The following is a 21,743-nucleotide window of genomic DNA, read 5'->3' as shown; positions in this document are numbered from 1 at the left end:
CCGGTCTGAAAGCGGGGAAACTCTTTTGTAAATCGTCAGTAAACATACATTTGCGCTTTTGCATGTTGTTGGCGTACTGACAGCCACGCAATCTATCTTCTGATTAAGAACAGGGCTGCCCGCACTGGCGCAGCTCAGGGGTTACGTCACACGTAGCGTCGTGCGCAGTGCCCTAGTGCCTGTAAATGTAATGGTCCAATGAAGGTAATTTAAAAAAACAGGACATTTCCTCATTTTCTGAAAAAAAAAAACGGGACGCCTGGGACAGGACGTGAAATAAGGACATGTCCTGGGAAATACGGACGTTTGGTCACTCTATTATATATACATTATTTATGAAATACGACTTACAAAATAGTTCTTAACCATACAAAATATATTTTTTATAAAATCTAAAGCTATTATGTGAGAGAATACCTGCATATTTATGTCAATATAGACTCAAAATAATGTGGAAAAGGTTGGAATATGATATCATTTTCCAGGTGTGGCTAGAAAAAGATACATTTCTTACAGGCTTTATTTGCTGTTTTGTGTTCTAAAAGGTGTAATAAACCATCCAAATATTGATCATGTATGTATCGCCCTTTTTTGAATTAGGCAATTTGTCATGAAAATTGTGTATTATCTCAGGAATAGTCCATATTCATTTTCTTTTTCTTTCTTTTTTTTTTTTTTTTTTTTTTTTTTTTTTTTTTTTTTTTTTTTTTTTTTTTTTTTTTGTTGTGCAGGATATTTCGTCTGAAGACGGGGAGCACCTCCATACTCTATGCCAAACCATCATCGAGGAAGGTCCGCTGGTTTTCATCCCTCTGGCTGAGGAGAACAAGAATAAGAAATATCAGGAGGAGGTGCCTCTCTACGTGAAGAAGTGGAGCACTTTTAAGGAGCTTGTCATCGTGCTGCGAGCCAATCTGCAAGAGATCGTTGACAGGTTAGAAGCACCCACAGGGCAAAGATTGTTTTTTGAAAGCATGATTTCTGGTATTTTCTTTGCTTTTTTTATTTAAATTTAAATATTTGAAAACTGTAAAAAAAAAAAAAACATTGATATAAATGTATTTTTGGTGTTTTTCTTTAAGCATTTAAACATTAAATAAGTTATTTTACATTAAAAAAAACTGGTCCGTTCAACAGTAGATTCTATTAGTTCTGTGGTATTTGTGAAATTTTCTTTACAAAAAAAAACAAAAAAACTAACTTTATGTTTATACAAATGTATATGTTTTAACAATAAATATTGGAAATAAAAATATAGGTGTGTTAGACCAAGTTTTTTGGTGTATGTCCTGATAAAGTTATTATCTAAAATAACTTATAAAATAAAATAAAATAACCCACTAGTTTTCTTAATGATTTCAATTTGTTTTATTTTTCTGGAATTCTTCTTCACAGGTGGGCTGACGGTAAGGGTCCGCTGGCCGTGGAGTTCACCAGTTCGGAGGTGAAGGGTCTCATTCGAGCTCTGTTTCAGAACACGGAGCGGAGAGCTGCTGCCTTAACCAAAATCAAATAAACAATAAAACCACCAAGAAGAATCCATTAAATGTTTTTTTTTCAGTGGAAAACCTCACTTCTCTACTTTAAAACTTTCTCCTGCATGAGAAATTTTCTAAACCGGAGCTAACCGCGAGTTGGAACCAGTCTTCTCTACAAAGATAACTGTGTTTTTCAGCTGCATCATTTCCTCTGAGCCTCTATAACCAGAGGTTTTCCTTTGATTAATTTTTCAGGGTTAATCAAAATCTGTTTTTGTTTTTGTTTGTTTGTTTTACATTTCTCTTGTTTTTTTGTTTTTCTGGGCTTTACGTTTGAAGTTCAACATCTATAGACATCTTCCTGCAAACGAAATGATGCAGAATTTCTCTGTAATGTATTTATTATTTTACTAAATAAACATATGTTTTCCTCACATGCAAAAGAAATAAACAAACCCTGTCTAAATTTGTAGAAAATATATTTTCCTTGCAGGCTTTCCTTGATGATGTGATCAGCCTTTATGGCGTTTGGGATTAAATGCTTACAACTCCAAAATTGTGGTTCATGAGGTTGTACTGTTAAATTTCTATGAGTGAGTTAATTAGTTTATAATGCATCTAACCTAAATAAGTTTCCGATTTTAAGGTAACATGTCAAACACACCACTTCCTTATGTGATCAAAGAAAAATTCAGAAGGGAGGAGAAATGGAGACGTCTGTGTCTGGCACAATTTCCACATTAATGAAGGCGCCATCAGTTCAAACAGTTATATTAAAAATAAATGATAATGTCCAGCTCTTTTACAGCTTAGGACAGTTTTGAATTTAAGAGATGAATAAATTTGGATGTGGAATTAAATTTTCTAACAAAAGTTGAGTTGCCCTGTGAATATGCAGATTTGATTAAGTGAGATGCTCAAAGCTGGCTGCAGCTTTGCAGTGATGTTTGCTTTGATTATAATCAATTTACAGAGAAATAAAGTCGGTTATTGTGATAAAGATGGCCATTATGGGAAAATACTTTGATTATATCAGACTGTAGGATTTCACAAAAATGAAGGTATGTGTCCCTAAATTTGCAATCTGGTTTACCGCTATGCTTTTGGAGAAAAAATAACTCATTAAATGTAATATGACTCTTTTAAAGTTAGAAAATAAATGTATGTTTAATAATGATTACCATCCACACTCTGTATGGAAGTAAACATGGATGGATCCCTGTCCAACTCTGTCACCGTTCCCATTGTTTTAAACACTTTGATAATAGCTACTAGATAGAGAAGCTCATGGCCTCTATATTGCAATTTAATTACTTATAAAGATTAATTAACATTTATCTCAGTGTTATAACATGTTCTTTTGTCTCCCACTTTAAAGATTGGGGAAGTGAGAAACTCCTTTAATCCAAATTATGTTTGCAACCCTGGGAAAGAAACCCGGGTCAATTTAAGAAAAAACGTTTGAGTAGCGTTTCATTGTTCTCAATAACTTCTTAGATTAGCTGGATTCATAAAATGATTCAACACACAAGCACTATATACACACACACTGCTCAAAAAAGAGGGGAACACTCAACACATCCTAGATCTGAATAAATGAAATATTGTCATTTAATTCTTTTTTCTGTACAAAGTTAAATGTGCTGACTACAAAATCACAATGGTAATCAAATGTATTAACTAATGGAGGTCTGGATTTGGAGTCACACAAAATTAAAGTGGAAAAAAAACTACAAGCTGCTCCAACTTTGATGTGACGTCCTTAAAATAGGTCAAAATGAGGCTCAGTATTGTGTGTGGCCTCCATATGCAAGCATGACCTCCCTACAACGCCTGGGCATGCTCCTGATTAGGTTGAAGATGGTCTCCTGAGGGATCTCCTCCCAGACCTGAACAGTCTGTGGTGTAATATGACATTGGTGGATGGATCAAGAAATTATGTCCCAAATATGTTTAATCGGATTCAGGTTCAGGACATGGGCAGGCCAGTCCATAGCTTTGATGTCTTTATCTTGCAGGAACTACTTACACACTCCATTTACATCAGGTCTAACATTGTCCTGCATTAAGAGAAACCCAGGGCCAACCGCACTAGCATATGGTCTCACAAGGGGTCTGAGAATCTCATTTCGGTACCTAATGGCTGTCATGCTACCTCGGTGAGAACATGGAGGGCTCCAAAGAAATCCCAACCAACACCATTACTGATCCACTGCCAAACCGGTCATACTGAGGGATGTTGCAGGCATCATAACCCTCTCGACAATGTCTCCAGACTCTGCCATGTCTGGAAAAATGTGCTCAGTGTGTACCTGCTTTCATCTGCAAAGAGCAGTGAGCAATATTGGTGAATTTGCCAATCCTGGTGTTCTCTAGCAAATGCCAATCATTCTCAACGGTGTTGGACTGTGAGCACAACCCGCATCTGTGAACATCTGGCCCTCATACCATCCTCATGGAGTCGTTTTCTAACCGTTTGTGCAGATATATGCACATTAGTTGCTCTGGTAGTGCTTCTCCTGTTCCTCCTTACAGAAAGCCAGAGGTGGCAGTCCTGCTGCTGGGTTTTTGCCCTCCTACAGCCTCCTCCTCATCTCCTGATGTACTTTCCAGTCACCTGGTCGTGTCCCAAGCCTCTGGAGACTCTGCTGACAGTCATAGCAAACCTTTTTTGCCACAGCTCGCATTGATGTGCCATCGTGGAGGAGGTGCACTACCTGAGTCACTTGTGCAGATTGTAGAGACTGTATCATGCTATCACAAGTATGAAAACACCACCAACATTCAAAAGTGATCAGAACATCAGCCAGAAAGCCTTTGTACAGAGACGTGGTCTGTGGTCCCCACCTGCAGAACCAATCCTTTATTGAATGTGTCTAACTTACTGCCAATAATTACCACCTGTTGTTTATTCTAGTTGCACAACAGTGTGTGAAAATGGTTTTGTTGCTTCCGAACAGGAGATTCTGATTTAGTTGAGGTACTTTTGTGTTGTTTATGAGTTTTTTTTTTTATTCTTTATTTTTTAGCAGTATGTATATTTATATGCATGCATAATTTTAAAATTTGTATCTCTGCTTCTGTATCCTTGAACCCCAGTCGGCCTCGGCAGATGGCCGCTCACATAGAGCCTGGTTCTGCTGGAGGTTTCTTCCTGTTAAAAGGGAGTTTTTCCTCTCCACTGTCGCTACAAGCATGCTTAGTGTGGGGGATTGCATCGCAAAATGGTTTAAAGATTCCTAGCAAGAAAAAACATTATTTCTCCAGCCGTCTTCTACTCTGGAAAGTATGACAAAAAATTATTATTTCAAGCTGGATTTGAACCAACGACCTAATGATCTTCATTAACTCACTACAGTCCTCTGCACACTGTCAACCATATATCTCAAGTCCGACACTAATTAGAGTAATAAATCGTATAAAGCTAAGCAAGAGAGTCTACATTTTAGATATAGTTTATTCGAAGATATCTTTACAAATAACTATATTATGTATTTATCGTTTTTAACGTTTTGATAGAGGACTGTGACGCGTGTATTTGCTCGGTAGAGGGCGCTGATGCACTAAAACCTCCTAAGCAGCATGAGGCGATATGAGAGTCGTCGGGCGGCGCGCTACCGCCATGTCATCTAAAGAGAAACAATTAGCGCTTTTGACTGTTTTAGGTCTAGTTCTTCTAGTTTTTTACTATATACCTACCTTTATTTACGCAACTTTAATTCTAGTGGTTTGCTGTTTTGCCTTATACTATCGCGGCGGAGAACAACTTCCCGCCAGGCTAGGCCCGAATCCTCGGGTTGGGCTAAACGTCCCAGCCGTGTTGCGGCGTTGGTTTCCGGCCTGGGAGACGACCGGCGTGTCGGTGGCTGCACGGGGGAGACCTAAAAGCAGCAGCTACAGAAGTGAGCTCCGGGAAACAGAGGGACATTCAACACAAAGACACAGTGAAACCAGAATTTATCGGGGGGAAGCTTTGGCAAGCGACTCGTTTCTTTTCAGTCCGCGGGATTTTCTAATGGGGAGTTATATCGGAAAACCGGAAAGTCCTAGCACCGACTCTGGGAGGCCAAGAGCGGCGAGAAACCCACGAGAGCAGCTGCGGGAAAGGCTGGCCAGACCCAACCATGCCGTGTACACCCCAAACAGGAGGCTTTCATTCGCTGGGTAATAGCACGAATACAAACACACGTTGCCTCTTTCTCTTTATTTTTAGCCCATTCATCATTTCAGATGAAGATTTAATGGCGGAATTTACAGTTTTAGTTACAAATATGTGTCGCGTGCAGAATGTTATAGTAAAACCTGGGTGAGTTAATGGTTGAATCCTCTAAGATATCAGTTAAATAGTAACTTTTGTTGTTAATTATGACGACAATTGAACCTGTCTTTGTTTCCATCAAGCCAATCAAAACATGATAGGTTTAGACTTGGATGTTGTTACTTTGATTTCCTTTGAAAAGTTACAGTAAGGTCTTAAACTTTCTCCACTTCCACATGTTGCATCCATACTGTTAAAAGTGAACTAATGCAATGTATAAAGCTCCAAACTCAGTGAATACAATTATTTCCGAGCATATTTGCATGAACTTTAACCTTTTTCCATATTTTTTTCCACGTAAAGTAATCCTATCCACTGGCAATGATCGGGTATCTGTATTTTTTATTCACATACATTTCCCCCCCCCCAGCATTTTATTGTCATTACACTGTCACAAGTACAGAGCAACGAAATTAACTCTATTCATTTTACCCATCCCCTTTGGGAGCAGTGTGGGGGTTAAGGGTCTTGCTGAGGGAGCAAGGTGGCAGTCTGTGGGAGTGGGTTTCGAACTCACAACCTCAGGATACCAAGCTCTATGCCCTAATCCAGGGGTGTCAAACTGGTTCCAGAAAGGGCTGGGTGGCTGCAGGTTTTCTTTCCAACCAAGCTATAACACACCAGACTCCATTCATCATGTTAAGACTAGGCTCACTGGATGAGATGACTGGAGTCTAGTGTTCTACTGCTTGGTTGGAAATAAAACCTGACTGAAATCAGATTTTGGCCAGGGTTATAGTTTAAATGAGTTTCTCCCTGATTCAGTTTGTGACTTCAAACATTCAGAAAAGCAGCAGCACAGTAGCCACCATTGCTTCCTTCTGATTCCTTGTCATCCTTTACATCGCACACACTGCACTTGTATTAGCTTAGAGCAGGGGTCTTCAACGTTTTCCAAGCCAAGGACCCCCCAACTGACGGCAATATGGAGCTGGAACCCCCTAATTATATATATTGTATGAAATTGTGTTATATCAAACTCGTCCTATAGTCATTCTATTACAGATAGAGTCGTGTAACGAAAGTAATTTCTCCCTGGGATTATTAAAGTATTTCTGATTCTGATTCCTGGTTAATGGTACAGGTGTTGTGAATGAAACGGTGCCCAGCTTGAAAGAGCTCCCATGTTTCGCTGAATGTGTGCATTGATGACTGATGACTGTTAATGTGAATTTAAAGACATATCAATCAGTGGAAAAAAATTACAGGGGGGAATATATATTTAAAAAAAATGTAATCAACAAAAACTTTCGCAACCCCCATGCAGTACCTCCATGGACCCCCTTTGAAGACCTCCGGGTCAAAGTATTAGTTATAGTTTTTTCTGAGTTTCACTAAAGGTAATGAGAGCCACCAGTCCTTAAAGCCTTGGATTTCTAACAGGTGTTATCCAGCTCTTCTGTGTGTAATAATAGCAATCCCTCACGGAATCCTGTTTGTGGAGCCCTGAAAATAAATCAATACAAGGTGGAATGGTTTGTCATTAGTCAGCAGTATATGATCTATATTATTGGAGTAACATCAGTGCAGATTCTGTGACCAGTGTTTTCTTATGGCCTTTATAAAGCTGTGACCTGGCGGTACTGATGCTAGTAAACGTATTCCTTTTCAGTATTTAACCTATTGTGTTATCCTAAAGTTACAGATATGTCTCCTCATATGTGTAAAAATAAAGAAATCTAGAAATACATTAATAGAATAAAGTCCTGATTATTTGAAATGTATAAAAATTAAAACAGTGCTAAAAAGAGTTGTAGCAAATCGCTTACAAGATATTACAGCTCACTTGGATTTTTTTTCCTTTTTATTCATAAGAAATATTTTTCTACGAGACTATTCTAGTACTAATTAACTGCGGTTCCCAGTATCTGTGAGCTAAAGAATTGAATACCTTAATATTGTAAATTAAGTTGTTTGTTCCTGTTAAAATTAGGGCTGAAACAACTAATAGGATTCATCGTGATGAATCGATTATTGATAGTTGTCAACTAATTTATTAATCAGTTAATTGTTAACTGGAGAATAAAGACTGTAAAACATGACTTAAGCTGACAAAGCCACCCACTTGGAGCAGGAATAAGATAAAAATTGTAAAAAAAATATTTTAAAACTTTGCATTTAAGAAAGAGAAAAAAAAAGTGTTTTTTTTTTTTTTCTGTCAATATGCTCTATCCAGAAGGTGAAGTTTTATTTTCACCCGGTTTAAATTCGTAAACAATCTTCTTTAAGGAACCTTTGGCTCTCCGATTATTAATCAATTAATTGAAAAAATAGTCAACACATTAATAGATTTGAAAAAAAATAATGAGCTGCAGCTGGACATAGGAACCAGCACCCCTCATGACCCCGCTTGGGAAAATGGATGGATGCAGCCCTAGTTGAAATGTTTTCAGCTTTTTTGTTTTTAAGCATCTTGTTTTGTCTGCATTGACTAATCTAAAATCCCAAAATGCAATTACAGCCTAATAAAGGGTCCTGTTCTGATCATCACCTCATTCTATCAAGCTGCATGTTTTTCTTTTGACGGAGGTGATATTTACCTGGCCTTTATCTCCTCATCATGTTCCTCACAGTGAGCCACCGGGTCCCACGGCCAGGTTCACCATCACCCCTCAGCGTCACTACCCTCTGCAGCAGCCGGGCGTCTCCTCAGTGGGTCTCCTTCCCCCCGTCAGTTGGGACGGCTTTAGGAAGAAGAATGTCCTGAGTCCTCGTAACTCCCCGGCTCCCCTCAGCCCTGTCACAGTGAAGATCGCCAGGCCCGACCAGAGGAACCCCAGGTTAGTGACGCAGTGTTCTGATTAGTATCCATCTCCAACAACTCTTGATGGTGACGCTGACTGGATCTGTTCTGTCTGTGGTCTGGTCTCTAGTGTGAATCATCTGAGCTGTGCTGGGCTGACCCGCACCCCTGCAGACCCCTGCTCCAGAGAGAGCGTCCTGAGGGTGCTGAAGGAAAGTCGCAAGAGAGAAGTAGAAGATGAGGACAGGAGCTTCACAACAGCGCAGAAAAGCAAAAGAAGGTGTCACCTGAGCTCTTTTTATTTTATGATGTTTTTCAGATTTAAGTAATATTTTTTTTTTTTTTCCCCGTTCTCTGAAGAAAAGCTGGATGATAGATGTAGCTTTGTTGGAGGAACAAAACATCTTAAGATCTTAAATCTACTCATGAATATTTAATCCCTTGACTAAGTTTTTGGCAAACAAACAGATTCCATTTGGTAATGTTGAACTTCAGAGTTAAAACGGCACTCTGCATTTTCTCTGACCTGTCCCGTTTCTGTAGGCGTAATGACAGCGATGGAAGTGCACACTCTGCCTTTGAGCCTCTGCTGCCCAATGGAGCTCCATCCCAGCTGGTCCCCAAGTGAGTCACATTGTGTTAAAGACAAATTCAATGTTTAGACTATAGATCTAGAGAAATCCTGCTTAGTCCTAATTGGTGGATCCCTTTCTATCTTTCATCCACCCACTTGTTTAATTGCAGGTTTTATATTTGAAGTCGGACAAATATTGGAACTTCCGCCATTCTTTAATAGTAGAGCTTTGCGTAGATACTTTGAAAAGAAACAATCAAAGATCTTAGAGCTTTTTAGATTTGGGTTTAAGAAAATCTGTTTTTTTTTTCACATGAAAACAGCCAATATTACTGTGTTAAATGTTTTTCCTCCAGACCAGGGACCCTAAAAAGAGGCATGACGTCGGCGACCGATGAGACCTCCATGAAGAGGTCCCGCACCTCGTCCATCAGCTCAGGGACTGGGATCCATGCTCCAAGAGGAACCCCTGGCAGCAGGAGAAACGCCATCCAAAGCTCCTACAGCTCCTCGGTTGGCCTCAGTCAGGTTTGCTTCTCCTCAGTTCTGTGATCCTTTCAGAGATCAAACCAGTACTCGATTCTCATATCTTTGTTTTGCCTCTTCAGTGGAAGAAACCCTCTGCTCCCAGCTCTCCTCTGTCCAGCCCCGAGTCATCTCGCTCTCAGACTCCAGATGGAGTCTCGAAAAGACTCAGGTCTGTTAATGTCTGGGTGCCAACGTGAATCCTAAATGTAGAGTTTTTAACTTTTGGTTTCATCAATAGAGAGGAGGACATCCAGTCTCCCAGCTCAGCATCTTCTGTGAGGTCAGATCACACCACATTGGATAAAACGCCTGACACTTGTAAGTCTGATCCACCTTACTCTGCTTTTGGCTCTGTACCTCAGTTGATAAACTTTAATTATTCAAATCCATCTATTCACAATGAAGTGTATATATATATTTTCATGCAATAAGCCTTCATTCTGTCCTTGCTGGCGTTGTTATCCATCCAGCATAATGAACACATGCATTATTAAAAACATGGATGTTATTCTGCCTGATTTTATTTCCCACTGTCTATGTTGAAGCAAAACAAACTCCAACCCCCAAATTCCCAGTCAAAACTCCACTGGACTCAACAGGAAGTGGTGGGAAGAGAAAAAGAAAGATACAGCTGGTGTCCAGCAATAGAGATGATCATATCACTCTGGTAAGGAATTGAAAATCTTCAGACTTAGAACTTAAAACAATGTATTTTAATTGTCTTCTGGATTCCTGCCCAGTCTGGAACAACATTTGGTTGGATACATTTTTTCTGAGTCTAATATAAAAAAAGTAAAACATGCAAAAAAAACAACAACTGTTTTTTAAGTTTCCTCAATCTGTTAATCCAGCCATTTGCCCTGTTATATTTACCAATTTCTCAGTTCAAAACTGAAGCACTGTAGAATTAGCTGCCATAGGTTGTAAATAATTATTTTAAAAGAGGCCATAAAACAGTAGAACTGTGGAAATGTGAGTTTAGAAAAGTGAGGGACCTCTAATCATGCAGCTCTACAGTGTCTGGAACCTTTATATGATTAAAAATGTCTCCCTACTGCCTGTTTAAGTTTTAAAAAGTTTTCCCTCTGACTGGTTCATCGAGCAGATTGCTAAACAAACTCCTACTCTGTGATTGGATGAATGAAGGCAGGTTAAAGGAAACTTCAATAAAACCTTTTAAAAGTCTAAATGACAATTGATGAAATTTGTGAATAGGAGGGAAATTCATTCAGAAATTTAGAGGGCCGTTGCTTTTGGCATAGCTGTATAGGAGTGTAGGAGGGAATTGCAAATGTTGGAAGTTGGACCTGAGTTAAATTTTTGACATGAAAAATGTGTTTTTAGTTCTAATATCTTTGCTTTCAGCCTCCACCCCCTGAGCTGGGTTACACCATCACCGCTAAAGATCTTGACGAAGAGAAGAAGGCAGCCATCAGTAAGATCCAGAAGGTCCTGGAGACCCCTGGTGAGCTCCTGTATTAATTTAAAACATGGTCAGATTTAGTCTTTATCTTCTGTTTCACCTTGGTGTTCATTTTTTGATTTAAGCCCCAGAACCAGAGCAGTCAGCATCTCCAGCAGCACCCACCTCCACTCAGCCTGCTGCATCCACCACCACCACCCTGAGTAGCCTCCTGGCAGCCCCTCTGCCCACATCCAGCTCCGCCGTTCCAGTAATCAACCTAGATCCCAGCCCAAGCAGCAGTTCAGCCCCTGCAGTTGCCAACACTCTGCTGGAGGCCCTGAAGATGAAGATAAGCATCCCTGCTAGCTCCACATCAGCAACAAGCACAGGTATGCTTCTTATCCTTAGAATAACACACTGCTTTATGGCATCAAACTTTCCCACCTTTCATCACATTATAATCATAACTTTAGTGTGTTTTTAGGGGGGGTTGAATTATCGTAAAGTGAAAAGAAAAATGTATGGTCTTTAAAAAAGTTTCCATACCTGCACTTAAATGATAAGGTGCTATCTGCAGTTTGGCAGGCTCTGTTTACGAGGACTGGCCTCTGGGTTTATTTATCATCCTGAATCATTTTAAATATTTAGCATTTAGCCTGAAACATCATTAAAGTGACGAGCATTATTAATTGCGCTCAGTTCAACTGCAGACAGAACCGTTTGGACTTGATTTGTAGAACCAAATAGAGCTGACGGACTTTTATTTTCAGCAGGTTTCTTCAGTGAGTCTCGGATGTCATTCAGTAATTTGTATGATGGCTGTAATGAATGTCCCTGAATTTTGTTGGCAAGTTCTCTCTGACAGCTTTGTTGTTGTGGTTACTAGGACGGGCAGTAGGAGGCTTCCGGTAGGGCCAGTTGATTCATTGTCAAAATCAGTTGATAGAATTTTTTGTTTATAAAGATTAGATTTTTGGAAATTAATTTTTTTAATAATTCCCTACTTATTCTTCAGAGTTCATTGGTTTATCTCTTTTTGTTCTTATATTTCTACTTATAACTGATAAGCTAGCTATCTGTGTGATACCACTAGCTGCATATATATTTTAATTGTTGTGAAACATTGTTTCCAGCATGTCTCACAGCTGACCACAGGTCACCTCACAGAGGGGAGGATAAAAAGCAAAGCTAGTTTTTGAAAGCAAAATGTCACTTTAATTGGAGCAGTGTTGGCATCCTGGGTTAGAGCAGTGCGCTTGTGCTCTGAGAAGGGTGCAAGTACCCGGTTCAATCCCCAAATCCTTCACTCTGGGTTCCTGAGCATGACCCTTAACCCCACACTGCTCCAAGGGGAAGGGTTAAATGCAGAGGTTCATTTCTCTAATGTGAGATTAATAAAGTTCAATTATTATTATTATTATTATGAAACTTGGATTAATAATGGTTGGAGAAAATTCAGAGTTTAGACTCTACCTTCTAGCTATTTATACTACCTTACATATTCATTTATAGACACACTGGGCGTTCCAAGTAGTTTCACCTTCTGTGCCTTATTTTACGAAGATTGGGATTATAAAGGAAAACTATCCTGTAGCATGTCAGCACATCTGATGTTTTTTTTCTGTAGAAAGGTTACAAATTGCTCCCTACCATCAACGTTTGGTATAAAACAGCACTTTTTATACATGAGGCCCCTGCTAATACATGGGACTTCTTTGTTGTTGAAACGTTTTAGGGGATGTAAATTCTGAAAGGCCTGGATCTTCACTTTAGTCTCATCATTCTCCTCTTTTCTTGCTCTCTCTATAGCGTCTGTATCAGCCACACCTGCATCGGCACCTACCTTTAAACTGACAACATCCACCATAGCCCCCACAGCGCCCCCTGCCTCTCAGTCTCAACCACCTTCTGCTGGTGTTGTAAGCCAACCGTCTGCCTTCACTCAGGTGCTGGCTCAGGTCTCCAAAGCTCCCACTAGTATCCCGGCTGCTTCCTTAACAGGACCTACCCTGTTTGGGCTGTCAAACCAGCTCAGCACAACCTCTGCTCCTTCAGCCTCCACCGCTGCTGCCCCCGCCAGCAGCTCCCAGCCTGTCAGTACCACAAACCCTCTTCTGACTGCGGGGTTCAAGCCCATCTTTGCTGCCGCCACCACCACCTCCTCAGCTGCAGCCTCTTCAGAAAGCAAACCTCTTCTCCACAATTTCAAGCCCATCTTTCCACAGCCCTCCCCTGTCTCAGCCACCTCCACAGCCTCCACCCTCTCTGCAAGCAGTACAACCTCGGTATTCAGTCTGACAACAAGTAGCTCCACCGTCGCCCCGTCTTCTTTCTCTGGGTTTAATAACACGGCTGCTGGCACCGCCTCTCTGGGCACCGTCACAACTACCCAGTCTGCAGGCCAACCAGTGGCTAAATCCCTCTTTGGAAACTGGCCTGCTCCATCCACAACCAGCAGCGGCGCTGCTACGACGCAGCCCTCTAGCACAGGGAACACATTTCAATTTGGGGCTGCAGCCACCACCACTGCAGCAGCCAGTGCTGCATCCACAGCCACAACCACCACCTCTAATACGACGGGCTTCAGCTTTGGAAGCACGCAGCCTGATCCTCAGGCTCCTAAAGTGTTTTCCTTCGGTCAGAACACAACCAGCCAAAACACAACCACTGCTTCGTTTGGAGGCTTTGCTATGGCCAACACCACTTCCTCTGCTGCCCCCACCTCCACCACCCAGTCCACTTTCCCCTTTGGAAAGCCAGCGTTTGAAGCACCAGCGACACAGTCCACCTTCGGCTCCTCTGCTGCACCTCCAAACGCCTCCTTTACCTTTGGTACGGGTGGAGCTTCATCCACACCCGCCGCCACCGCCTCCTCAGCTCCAGCTCCTTTTAGCTTTGGGGCTGCTGCTAACACTGCTACCACCACTGCAGCTCCCAGCTTTGGGACTCCAGTTAAACCAGCTTTTGGAGCCACTGGTTTTGCTTTTGGCACCAACTCGTCTCAACCTCCAGCTGCACCAAGTTTTGGTGCAGTGACGCAGACACAAAGCTCCTCCTCGAACACGTTCGCGTTTGGAAATAGCGCCCCACAGCCGGCTCCCTCTGGATCGGCCCCCGCTGCCACTGGTGGGTTTAACTTTGGAGCCAGTATGCCATGCCAGCAGTTTGGGACTCCAGTTTCCAGCAATCCTGCTCCACAAATGGGAAGCTTCAACTTCGGGGCTGCTGCTGCTTCTGACAAACCAGCTTTTGGTGAGTTTTTTGAATGAGCTTAACATTTTTTTATATACATTGTGGCAGTTGCTATCAAGCCATTTTTTTAATTTGAAATCAGACCTTTTGCGTTTCTCTTTCAGGAAAAACTTAAAATACAAATCTTCCCTACAGCTATGGCAATAAAAACATCTAAGGTCCCATTTTGTTACTTTGGGTACCATCTGGGTTTCTGAAAGGTTCTTTAATTTTGCTCAAAATGTAATAGTTCACATTTCAGTCCTTTTAAACTTTCCAAACGGTTGTGAATGTAATGTATGTAAATCTTAAATTTGTATCCATAAGTTGCCCTATTCTTCTTTAGATTTTTTATTTTGTTTCTAGAGAAGTCCTGATCCCATATTGATATCATATATGGATCTGATAGCAGCCAAAAGAGTAATAACAGATTTTATCTGTATCTAAAATCTCCAATATTAGCATGCTGAAAGAAACCTTCTCCTGTTTAAAGTTTCTGTTGATCAGGCCTCTAATATTCTTCACAAAATAAGTAATAAAAGTACGGATGATATGTGATATCGGTAATGTTTTGTAAACGAAAAAGGTCTATTGGGACATATATTCCTTAACTTTTTTGGTTAATTGTGGCCCTGAGGATTTGGGGTGTTTGATCTGAAGTTTTCAGCTGTTCTATGTTAAAATGACACGCCTTATGATGCAGGAGGAACTATTTGATGTGTTGTAGGCACTGCAGTTGTGTAAGTGTGAGTTTTGTGCCGTTTCTTTCTGCAGGGACATCGACTCCGTCGTTTGGCCAGGGTGCTACTCCAGGCCCCCTTCCCTTCGGAAGTCCTGCAACTCCAGTCCAAGGCTTTAATCCTGTACCCTTCGGTAGGTTATAATGATGGGCCTTTTTCTGTATCCATTTAGGTCGAGATAAAAAAAATCATCAAAAGCAGCTGCCGGCTGCCATTTTTAGCTTTTAACTAATCTTTTATCAATAATAAATATTCAGTTATAAACAATTTCAGTCGAATTATGTGCTCTGTTGATTTGCTGTTTTTTTTTTTCTTCAAAACCAGAGCTCAGGTTGCACTGAAATTTGAATGTGTTTATTCCTCAGGAAATAAAAAAAGAAACGTTTATTATTGTGATGGCGCTTTAGGCGGATTGATACCAGAAGTGGATACAGTCCATTTAGAGACAAGATAACTGGTCTTAAAGGAACTTTTTGATCCAACTTTGGTGATTAATGTAATACGATTCAATCAGAAAAGATACATATTTAATATATGATATTTTTGTAATATTAGTGCTTAAACCTTGACTACGGAGAAGTTTGTAATAAGGAGGCTCAAACAGGTTAGTATCTAGTTCCACTAGCATCGGTGTTAGCATGCAGTNATTACCCCATTTTCATATTTTTTTCCCTATGTAGAAACATTTAAATGATCATATATATATATATATATATATATATATATATATATATATATATATATATATATATACATTTACCTCTATCTCCTACAGCTGATATGTTGATGGCTCTATTAGTTTTATTGTAAATTCTTCCCCCGTTACCTAGCAACCAACATTCTACCAAGAAATCTCTGGAACTCTTTGGCTAATACAGAAAAATAGCTTTCGGAAGAAAGATAACTGCGAAACAGGCTTTAGAAATGCTTCAAAAATATTGATGACAGCTATTCGGATGGAGATGGAAGACTGATGAAGACTGTTTGGTAGGAAGTGGCAGATGTATCAGTTACCCATCAGACAATAGCAAAACTTTTGTTCAAGGTTCGTATAGCACTGACCACACCTCAGCCGGTGCACAAAATGCAAACCAGAGCCTATGATCTACAATAATCACACAAAGATTGGCATTAAGTTTTTCTGGATCAGATGATTAGAAAGTCTTCTGTAAAAGCTCCAACTCGAAGGGGGCCTGTGGTTGTATTTTACAATCTCCTAGACATAGCAGCTATAAAAGCGTTGGTTTTGTTCGGGAGCTGTTTGAACGTCACCGTCTCACCCAGAGATTTTATCCTTGAACTGGTAAAACAGTGGGTGTCAACCACACGCGCCCCAGGGAGCCACTTGTTACCAACCCCTCCACTGCAGAAGAGCCAGCTTTGGCAAGGCAAAGAAAACTGCCAGCTGCGTCAGCGCTGCACAAAGCTGGTGTGTGGAAAAAGTGCGGGAGTAATCAATTTCTGTAAATAAAATATTAATTTCAAGCTTTAAACCTGTGTAGTATAAAAAGTCTCCTTTATTTTACTAATTTATTTTTAATACAAAGTTAGACAACAAATAATAATAGCATATAATACAGCCTTTAAACAATATATATTGGACCTGTTTTAAGGTTTAAATATCCAAAATTGGTTAATATGACAAACTGGAACCCTTTAAGTCAATGAAATCACTACTCTTGGATTCCATCTGGAAAAATGCCACCTGTCAAATTGGCGGCCAGTTGGAGTTCTAGTAGGATCAGAATTCTGGGAGTCCTAATGTCCTCTGATGGTTGAAGAGCAGAAAGTTCTCAGCTTAGTCTGGAAGAATCTCAGTCCAGCCAGTTGTTCAATATTTACCTATTTTATATTCATCCTGGGGCTATAAAGCAAAACAATGTCACCAGGTGAAAGACATCAGTAGTTAAATCCGTTGATTATTCTCCATCAGAACCAAATGTGAACAAGTATTTCATTTTCATCTTAATTCTAATGTTTTTTCCATCATGTAATTCCCAGGGTCCCCTGCGACTCCCACCTTCTCTATCGGAGCCGGATCGAAGCCGTCTGGAGCTCGCCAGAGGCTGCAGGCGCGACGGCACAACAGGAAGAAGTAGCCAACATTTCGAACGCATCCAACGCCGTTTTCAGAGGACGATGGCTCATCAGACTAATACGGCTCCATGGTTTTAGCTTCAACATCCTCCAATCGGGCTGTCACCATCCCCTCATGGTTTCCTTCCTGTCCTGTACGTGCTGGCCCAGACCATTGGGTTTGCAGAGGAGTTAAATTCCCCCCAGCTTCCTGAGTTCATGCTGCCTGAATAAGGGAACGTCTCAGCAGGAAGAAAGGATCCACAACAATGTGCTATACTTGAAGAACGACAGAACAGTCAAGTTTTTTTTGGTTCTGAACAGAAGTATATCCAAAGTTTCTTTTTCCTCGTCACAGTACACAGACACTCCTACTGATTGCTTTAGAGGAGACGGCTGAGTGTCGACTCAGACGTTTATTTTTTTACGTGATCTCTGGTTTGTATGTTACCGAATGTTTGAACACATCGAGTCTGAATAAGAGAAGTGCACAGCTGATTCAGATGAGGTACATGCGTGAAAATGTAATTACATTTAAATTATTTTTTTAATTGGCGCTCTGACCTTGTAAAAGAATGAATGAATGACGTTTCTGCACTGAAGGTGCAGCTCGGCTTAATGTCTTAACGTAGTTTTTAGCAGGCTCTCATGCTCTGATTTCATACCAGTAAACATTCCCAGAGTCCTCCCATGGATGGCCTTTTTCCTTTTTCTCCCTTTTTACGTTTTGTTTTCCGAAGCGTTTGCCAACACTGATGTAAGTAGCGGGTCAGTTTGTGATTAGGATGACTACTTCTGACCTGTGCAGACAAACCAAAGCCAACTGTTCAACTTCATGCCTGTGAAAAGAATCTGTGATTTCCGCTTCACCTTTAAATGCTGAGATGTATTTGTTTGTGCCAGACTACCTCTTTTTGTTTTTAATCCCAGGCACTGAAATGTTTTGTTGATTGATGGATTGGGTTTCAATTTTAGCTACTGAGCTGTGCACATGGATTCAAAATATCTGCACAATTCATTACTCCCGATTTCAAATATGTTGTTGTTACAGTGGTTTACTCAATGTTGACCTGACGCAAGGCTGTTTTCAAACGGACTGGATTGAGACAGTTGTGTACTCACGTTTGGCTGAAGTGTTGGGATACGAGGAGTTTGTTTTTAATGTATTGCACCATGTTTTCTGGACATTTTTGTCGGGTCTTTATTTCAGGTCGGCTGTTTCATCAAAATGGTTTGTTTTCTCAGTAATAACCGCTCTTTTTGTGAGACCTGAATAGCATCTGAGTTAGTTTATGGCATTTTTTTTTCCTGAATAAATAAAATCAGAGTTTGATAATTGAATGTTCAGTCTTAACATAAATCTCTTAAGTTTTGGGTGTTTTTCTGAGACTGGGTGATTGGTGTCTTGATTTATTTTTAAGTGAATTGATTGTAGGACTACACTTTGTTAAATTGAACATAAAAATGTGTAAAAATGAAAGAGCTGTCTGTATTCAACTATTAACAGACATCCAGTGTTTAGATAAGATTCTGCATGATATGAATGAAGATGGCTGATGTTCCCCATGTCACCAAGTGATCCTTGAAGGTGATTCATGGCAGCAGGACCTTCACACAGGTGGGGTTTTAAAATTCATAATGATTTTTTTAGGTTTCTGTCAGAACATATTGGATTATCTGGAAGGTTTCCATGTTTGGAAAATGAAATGGTTACCCATGTCTGATCAGCTTTGCAAGATGTCCAGCATCTTCTCAGTTTATAATAGACCTCATGTGATCCTAAAGAACAATATTAAAGTCATTCAGAATTTTTCAAAAACGTTAAACCAACTTATCAGTACATTTTAGATTTTACTTTACACATTTAACTGATTCAGAAGTTGGCAAATAAAGTAGCTGTATAATTGCTCCAATAGCTGATTTTGTAATGTCAGATCTAGAGATGCATTTCTATGTGCATTCTAATACATAAATATTTTTCTGTCATCTTCCATAACTGAATAAGACATTGAACAGAAGAGAAGACAGTTCTGCATTTTGTAACTCAAATTTAGTTATTTTCAGTGTGTGTTAATGCTTCAGGACTAAAGACGGTGCTAAAGTGTCAGTGACCAGAAAAATGTCCTCTTATTTTATTTTGTATCGCCACAAAAAAGTCAAGTTGGTAACAATCTGAAAGAGGGTGTTACATTTTTTATATGTTTTCAACCACAGTGGATATTTTGACTAGATATATTCCTTAAAAGATCAAATGGAATATAAAACTTTAATTGGCAGAGGTTCTGACCTCCAGATAAACTGAATTAAAAGACTATTTGGCTATATTTTCATCTTACCTTTACTGAACTTTATAATTTCAAACAGAATTACATTTTCTCCTTTATAATATATTAACCAGTCTTTGTTTTTGCAGCCCTCAGCAGTTTTCCCACTTCAAATGTTGCTGCATAAAAACGTAACTTCATTTCTGGGTAATTTTTTATGTATTTTGTGATCAATAGGCAAAATATTCTAATGTCGAAGAAAAGTAGCCTACTTAATGCTTATTACTATCATAGCATGTTGAACATCTGTAAAAAATACAGGAGCCTGTAAATGTGATAATGCTTCAGTTTTCAACATTTGATTTAAATACAGCCAATAAGCAGGAAAACTTTATTTAGAAATATTTTTTTTTTTTATCCAACATTTGAGCATGAAGTTGTATCAAAAATACTAGTTAAGTGATGTAAACTGTTCCATTCCTGTCCTCTAGGTGTCCCTCTAGGCTAACTTGGTTGTTCATGATGCATTTGTGTAAAATCAAAAATCACACTTTTATGCATACCAGTGAAATCTGCAACACAAACTAAGATTATAAAATTATTTTATGTTTCCTTCAAACTGAACCTGTGGCGAATCCATAATGTATATTAAGAATTGGGGCGCCATTTAAATATGTATTTCTAAAAACCGTCGTCGGTTTTTTTAGGAGGAAATCTTCGGCGAGTCCTTCCAAATCGATTTAATGAACGGAGCAAAATTAGCATAATGAATGTACTAAATATTAACAATATTCTGCCAGTAGTGCTATTTGAGGTCATGATCTGAAGCTCACGAATCCCTTTTTTTTATTTTTTGGTAATCCTGGTGGATACGAGCTGAGTTTAATGTCCTTGAATCCACCATTCACGCGACAATCTGGCGCGCATGCGCATTGTCTTTTTAGAATGGGCTAACTGTTAGCGTTGTAAAAAAAATACGTGGCATACGTTTCAACATGGAGATAGCCGCACTTTTTGCCCTGACTTTATTACTGGGTGCACTTGTTATTTTGGTCGCTTTGGCGGTGGGAAAGAGAAAGGAAGAGGTAAAGGAGCAAGCAGAGCAGGCTGCCGAAAGTTCAGGTGAGAGAAGCTCGGAGCTCATGTAGTCGGCGGCGGCGGCACCGACTGTCGGAGATTCATCTCCGCCTGTCCCCCGGATGACTCATTCATTCTTTATTTATTTCCTGTGCAAAAGAAAGCCATTTTATACTAAGTACCAGCCCTGAATTCAAATAAATTAATTGGGGGAAAAAATATACAGAAACTAACTTTTAGTCACCTGCTGCTGACCAATGGTGTAATGTTTTATTCAGCGACCAATGGGAGCACAGCTTAATGCTGCGTAACGACCGCTTCATTCATAGCAAAGATCACAAAGACTGGCAGTGAAGGATGCTTGTGTATTTTATCAGCATTTAGAAAATGATTTGAAATTAAAAAGCGGTTTGAACATGATACATTACACAGTTATCCTTATTATGTTTTCTTGAAGTAATTAATTTGGAAATATTTAATATAAAATCTGAGGCCACAACAACAAACAAGCCTATCTACACAAGCAGATGTTATATTATTATTACCCCATTTTCATATTTTTTTCCCTATGTAGAAACATTTAAATGATCATATATATATATATATATATATATATATATATATATATATATATATATATATATATACATTTACCTCTATCTCCTACAGCTGATATGTTGATGGCTCTATTAGTTTTATTGTAAATTCTTCCCCCGTTACCTAGCAACCAACATTCTACCAAGAAATCTCTGGAACTCTTTGGCTAATACAGAAAAATAGCTTTCGGAAGAAAGATAACTGCGAAACAGGCTTTAGAAATGCTTCAAAAATATTGATGACAGCTATTCGGATGGAGATGGAAGACTGATGAAGACTGTTTGGTAGGAAGTGGCAGATGTATCAGTTACCCATCAGACAATAGCAAAACTTTTGTTCAAGGTTCGTATAGCACTGACCACACCTCAGCCGGTGCACAAAATGCAAACCAGAGCCTATGATCTACAATAATCACACAAAGATTGGCATTAAGTTTTTCTGGATCAGATGATTAGAAAGTCTTCTGTAAAAGCTCCAACTCGAAGGGGGCCTGTGGTTGTATTTTACAATCTCCTAGACATAGCAGCTATAAAAGCGTTGGTTTTGTTCGGGAGCTGTTTGAACGTCACCGTCTCACCCAGAGATTTTATCCTTGAACTGGTAAAACAGTGGGTGTCAACCACACGCGCCCCAGGGAGCCACTTGTTACCAACCCCTCCACTGCAGAAGAGCCAGCTTTGGCAAGGCAAAGAAAATTGCCAGCTGCGTCAGC

General features: G+C 39.8%; 3 protein-coding genes across 3 annotated transcripts in view; all 3 read left to right on the top strand.

The window, feature by feature from the left end:
- Window positions 1-1,961, top strand: part of zw10 (zw10 kinetochore protein) — an 11,754-nt gene extending 9,793 nt beyond the window's left edge. The window contains exons 15-16 of the mRNA XM_015383592.1: window positions 732-934; window positions 1,396-1,961. Of these exons, the coding sequence (XP_015239078.1) occupies window positions 732-934; window positions 1,396-1,516 (324 nt within the window). The 3' untranslated portion in view covers window positions 1,517-1,961. The remainder of the gene's footprint in view (window positions 1-731; window positions 935-1,395) is intronic.
- Window positions 1,962-5,058: 3,097 nt separating this feature from the next.
- Window positions 5,059-18,642, top strand: LOC107090301 (nuclear envelope pore membrane protein POM 121-like). Its single transcript, XM_015383610.1, has 13 exons — window positions 5,059-5,642; window positions 8,370-8,576; window positions 8,670-8,819; window positions 9,083-9,163; window positions 9,470-9,641; window positions 9,722-9,810; window positions 9,880-9,959; window positions 10,187-10,308; window positions 11,007-11,106; window positions 11,190-11,435; window positions 12,856-14,298; window positions 15,052-15,150; window positions 17,019-18,642. The coding sequence occupies exons 1-13, from the start codon at window positions 5,071-5,073 to the stop codon at window positions 17,114-17,116; spliced, it is 3,459 nt and encodes a 1,152-aa protein (XP_015239096.1). The 5' UTR covers window positions 5,059-5,070; the 3' UTR covers window positions 17,117-18,642.
- Window positions 18,643-20,279: 1,637 nt separating this feature from the next.
- The window catches only part of tbl2 (transducin (beta)-like 2), a 4,887-nt gene continuing 3,423 nt past the window's right edge, over window positions 20,280-21,743 (top strand). The window contains exons 1-2 of the mRNA XM_015383599.1: window positions 20,280-20,501; window positions 21,586-21,716. Coding sequence (XP_015239085.1) covers window positions 20,353-20,501; window positions 21,586-21,716 — 280 coding nt within the window. The 5' untranslated portion in view covers window positions 20,280-20,352. The remainder of the gene's footprint in view (window positions 20,502-21,585; window positions 21,717-21,743) is intronic.

The sequence above is a fragment of the Cyprinodon variegatus genome, unplaced genomic scaffold, assembly GCF_000732505.1.
Source record: "Cyprinodon variegatus isolate N-32 unplaced genomic scaffold, C_variegatus-1.0 Scaffold288, whole genome shotgun sequence".
NCBI classification, from domain to species: domain Eukaryota; kingdom Metazoa; phylum Chordata; class Actinopteri; order Cyprinodontiformes; family Cyprinodontidae; genus Cyprinodon; species Cyprinodon variegatus.
The sequence above is the reverse complement of the archived record's forward strand: the minus strand, read 5'-3'. Positions and strand labels throughout refer to the sequence as shown.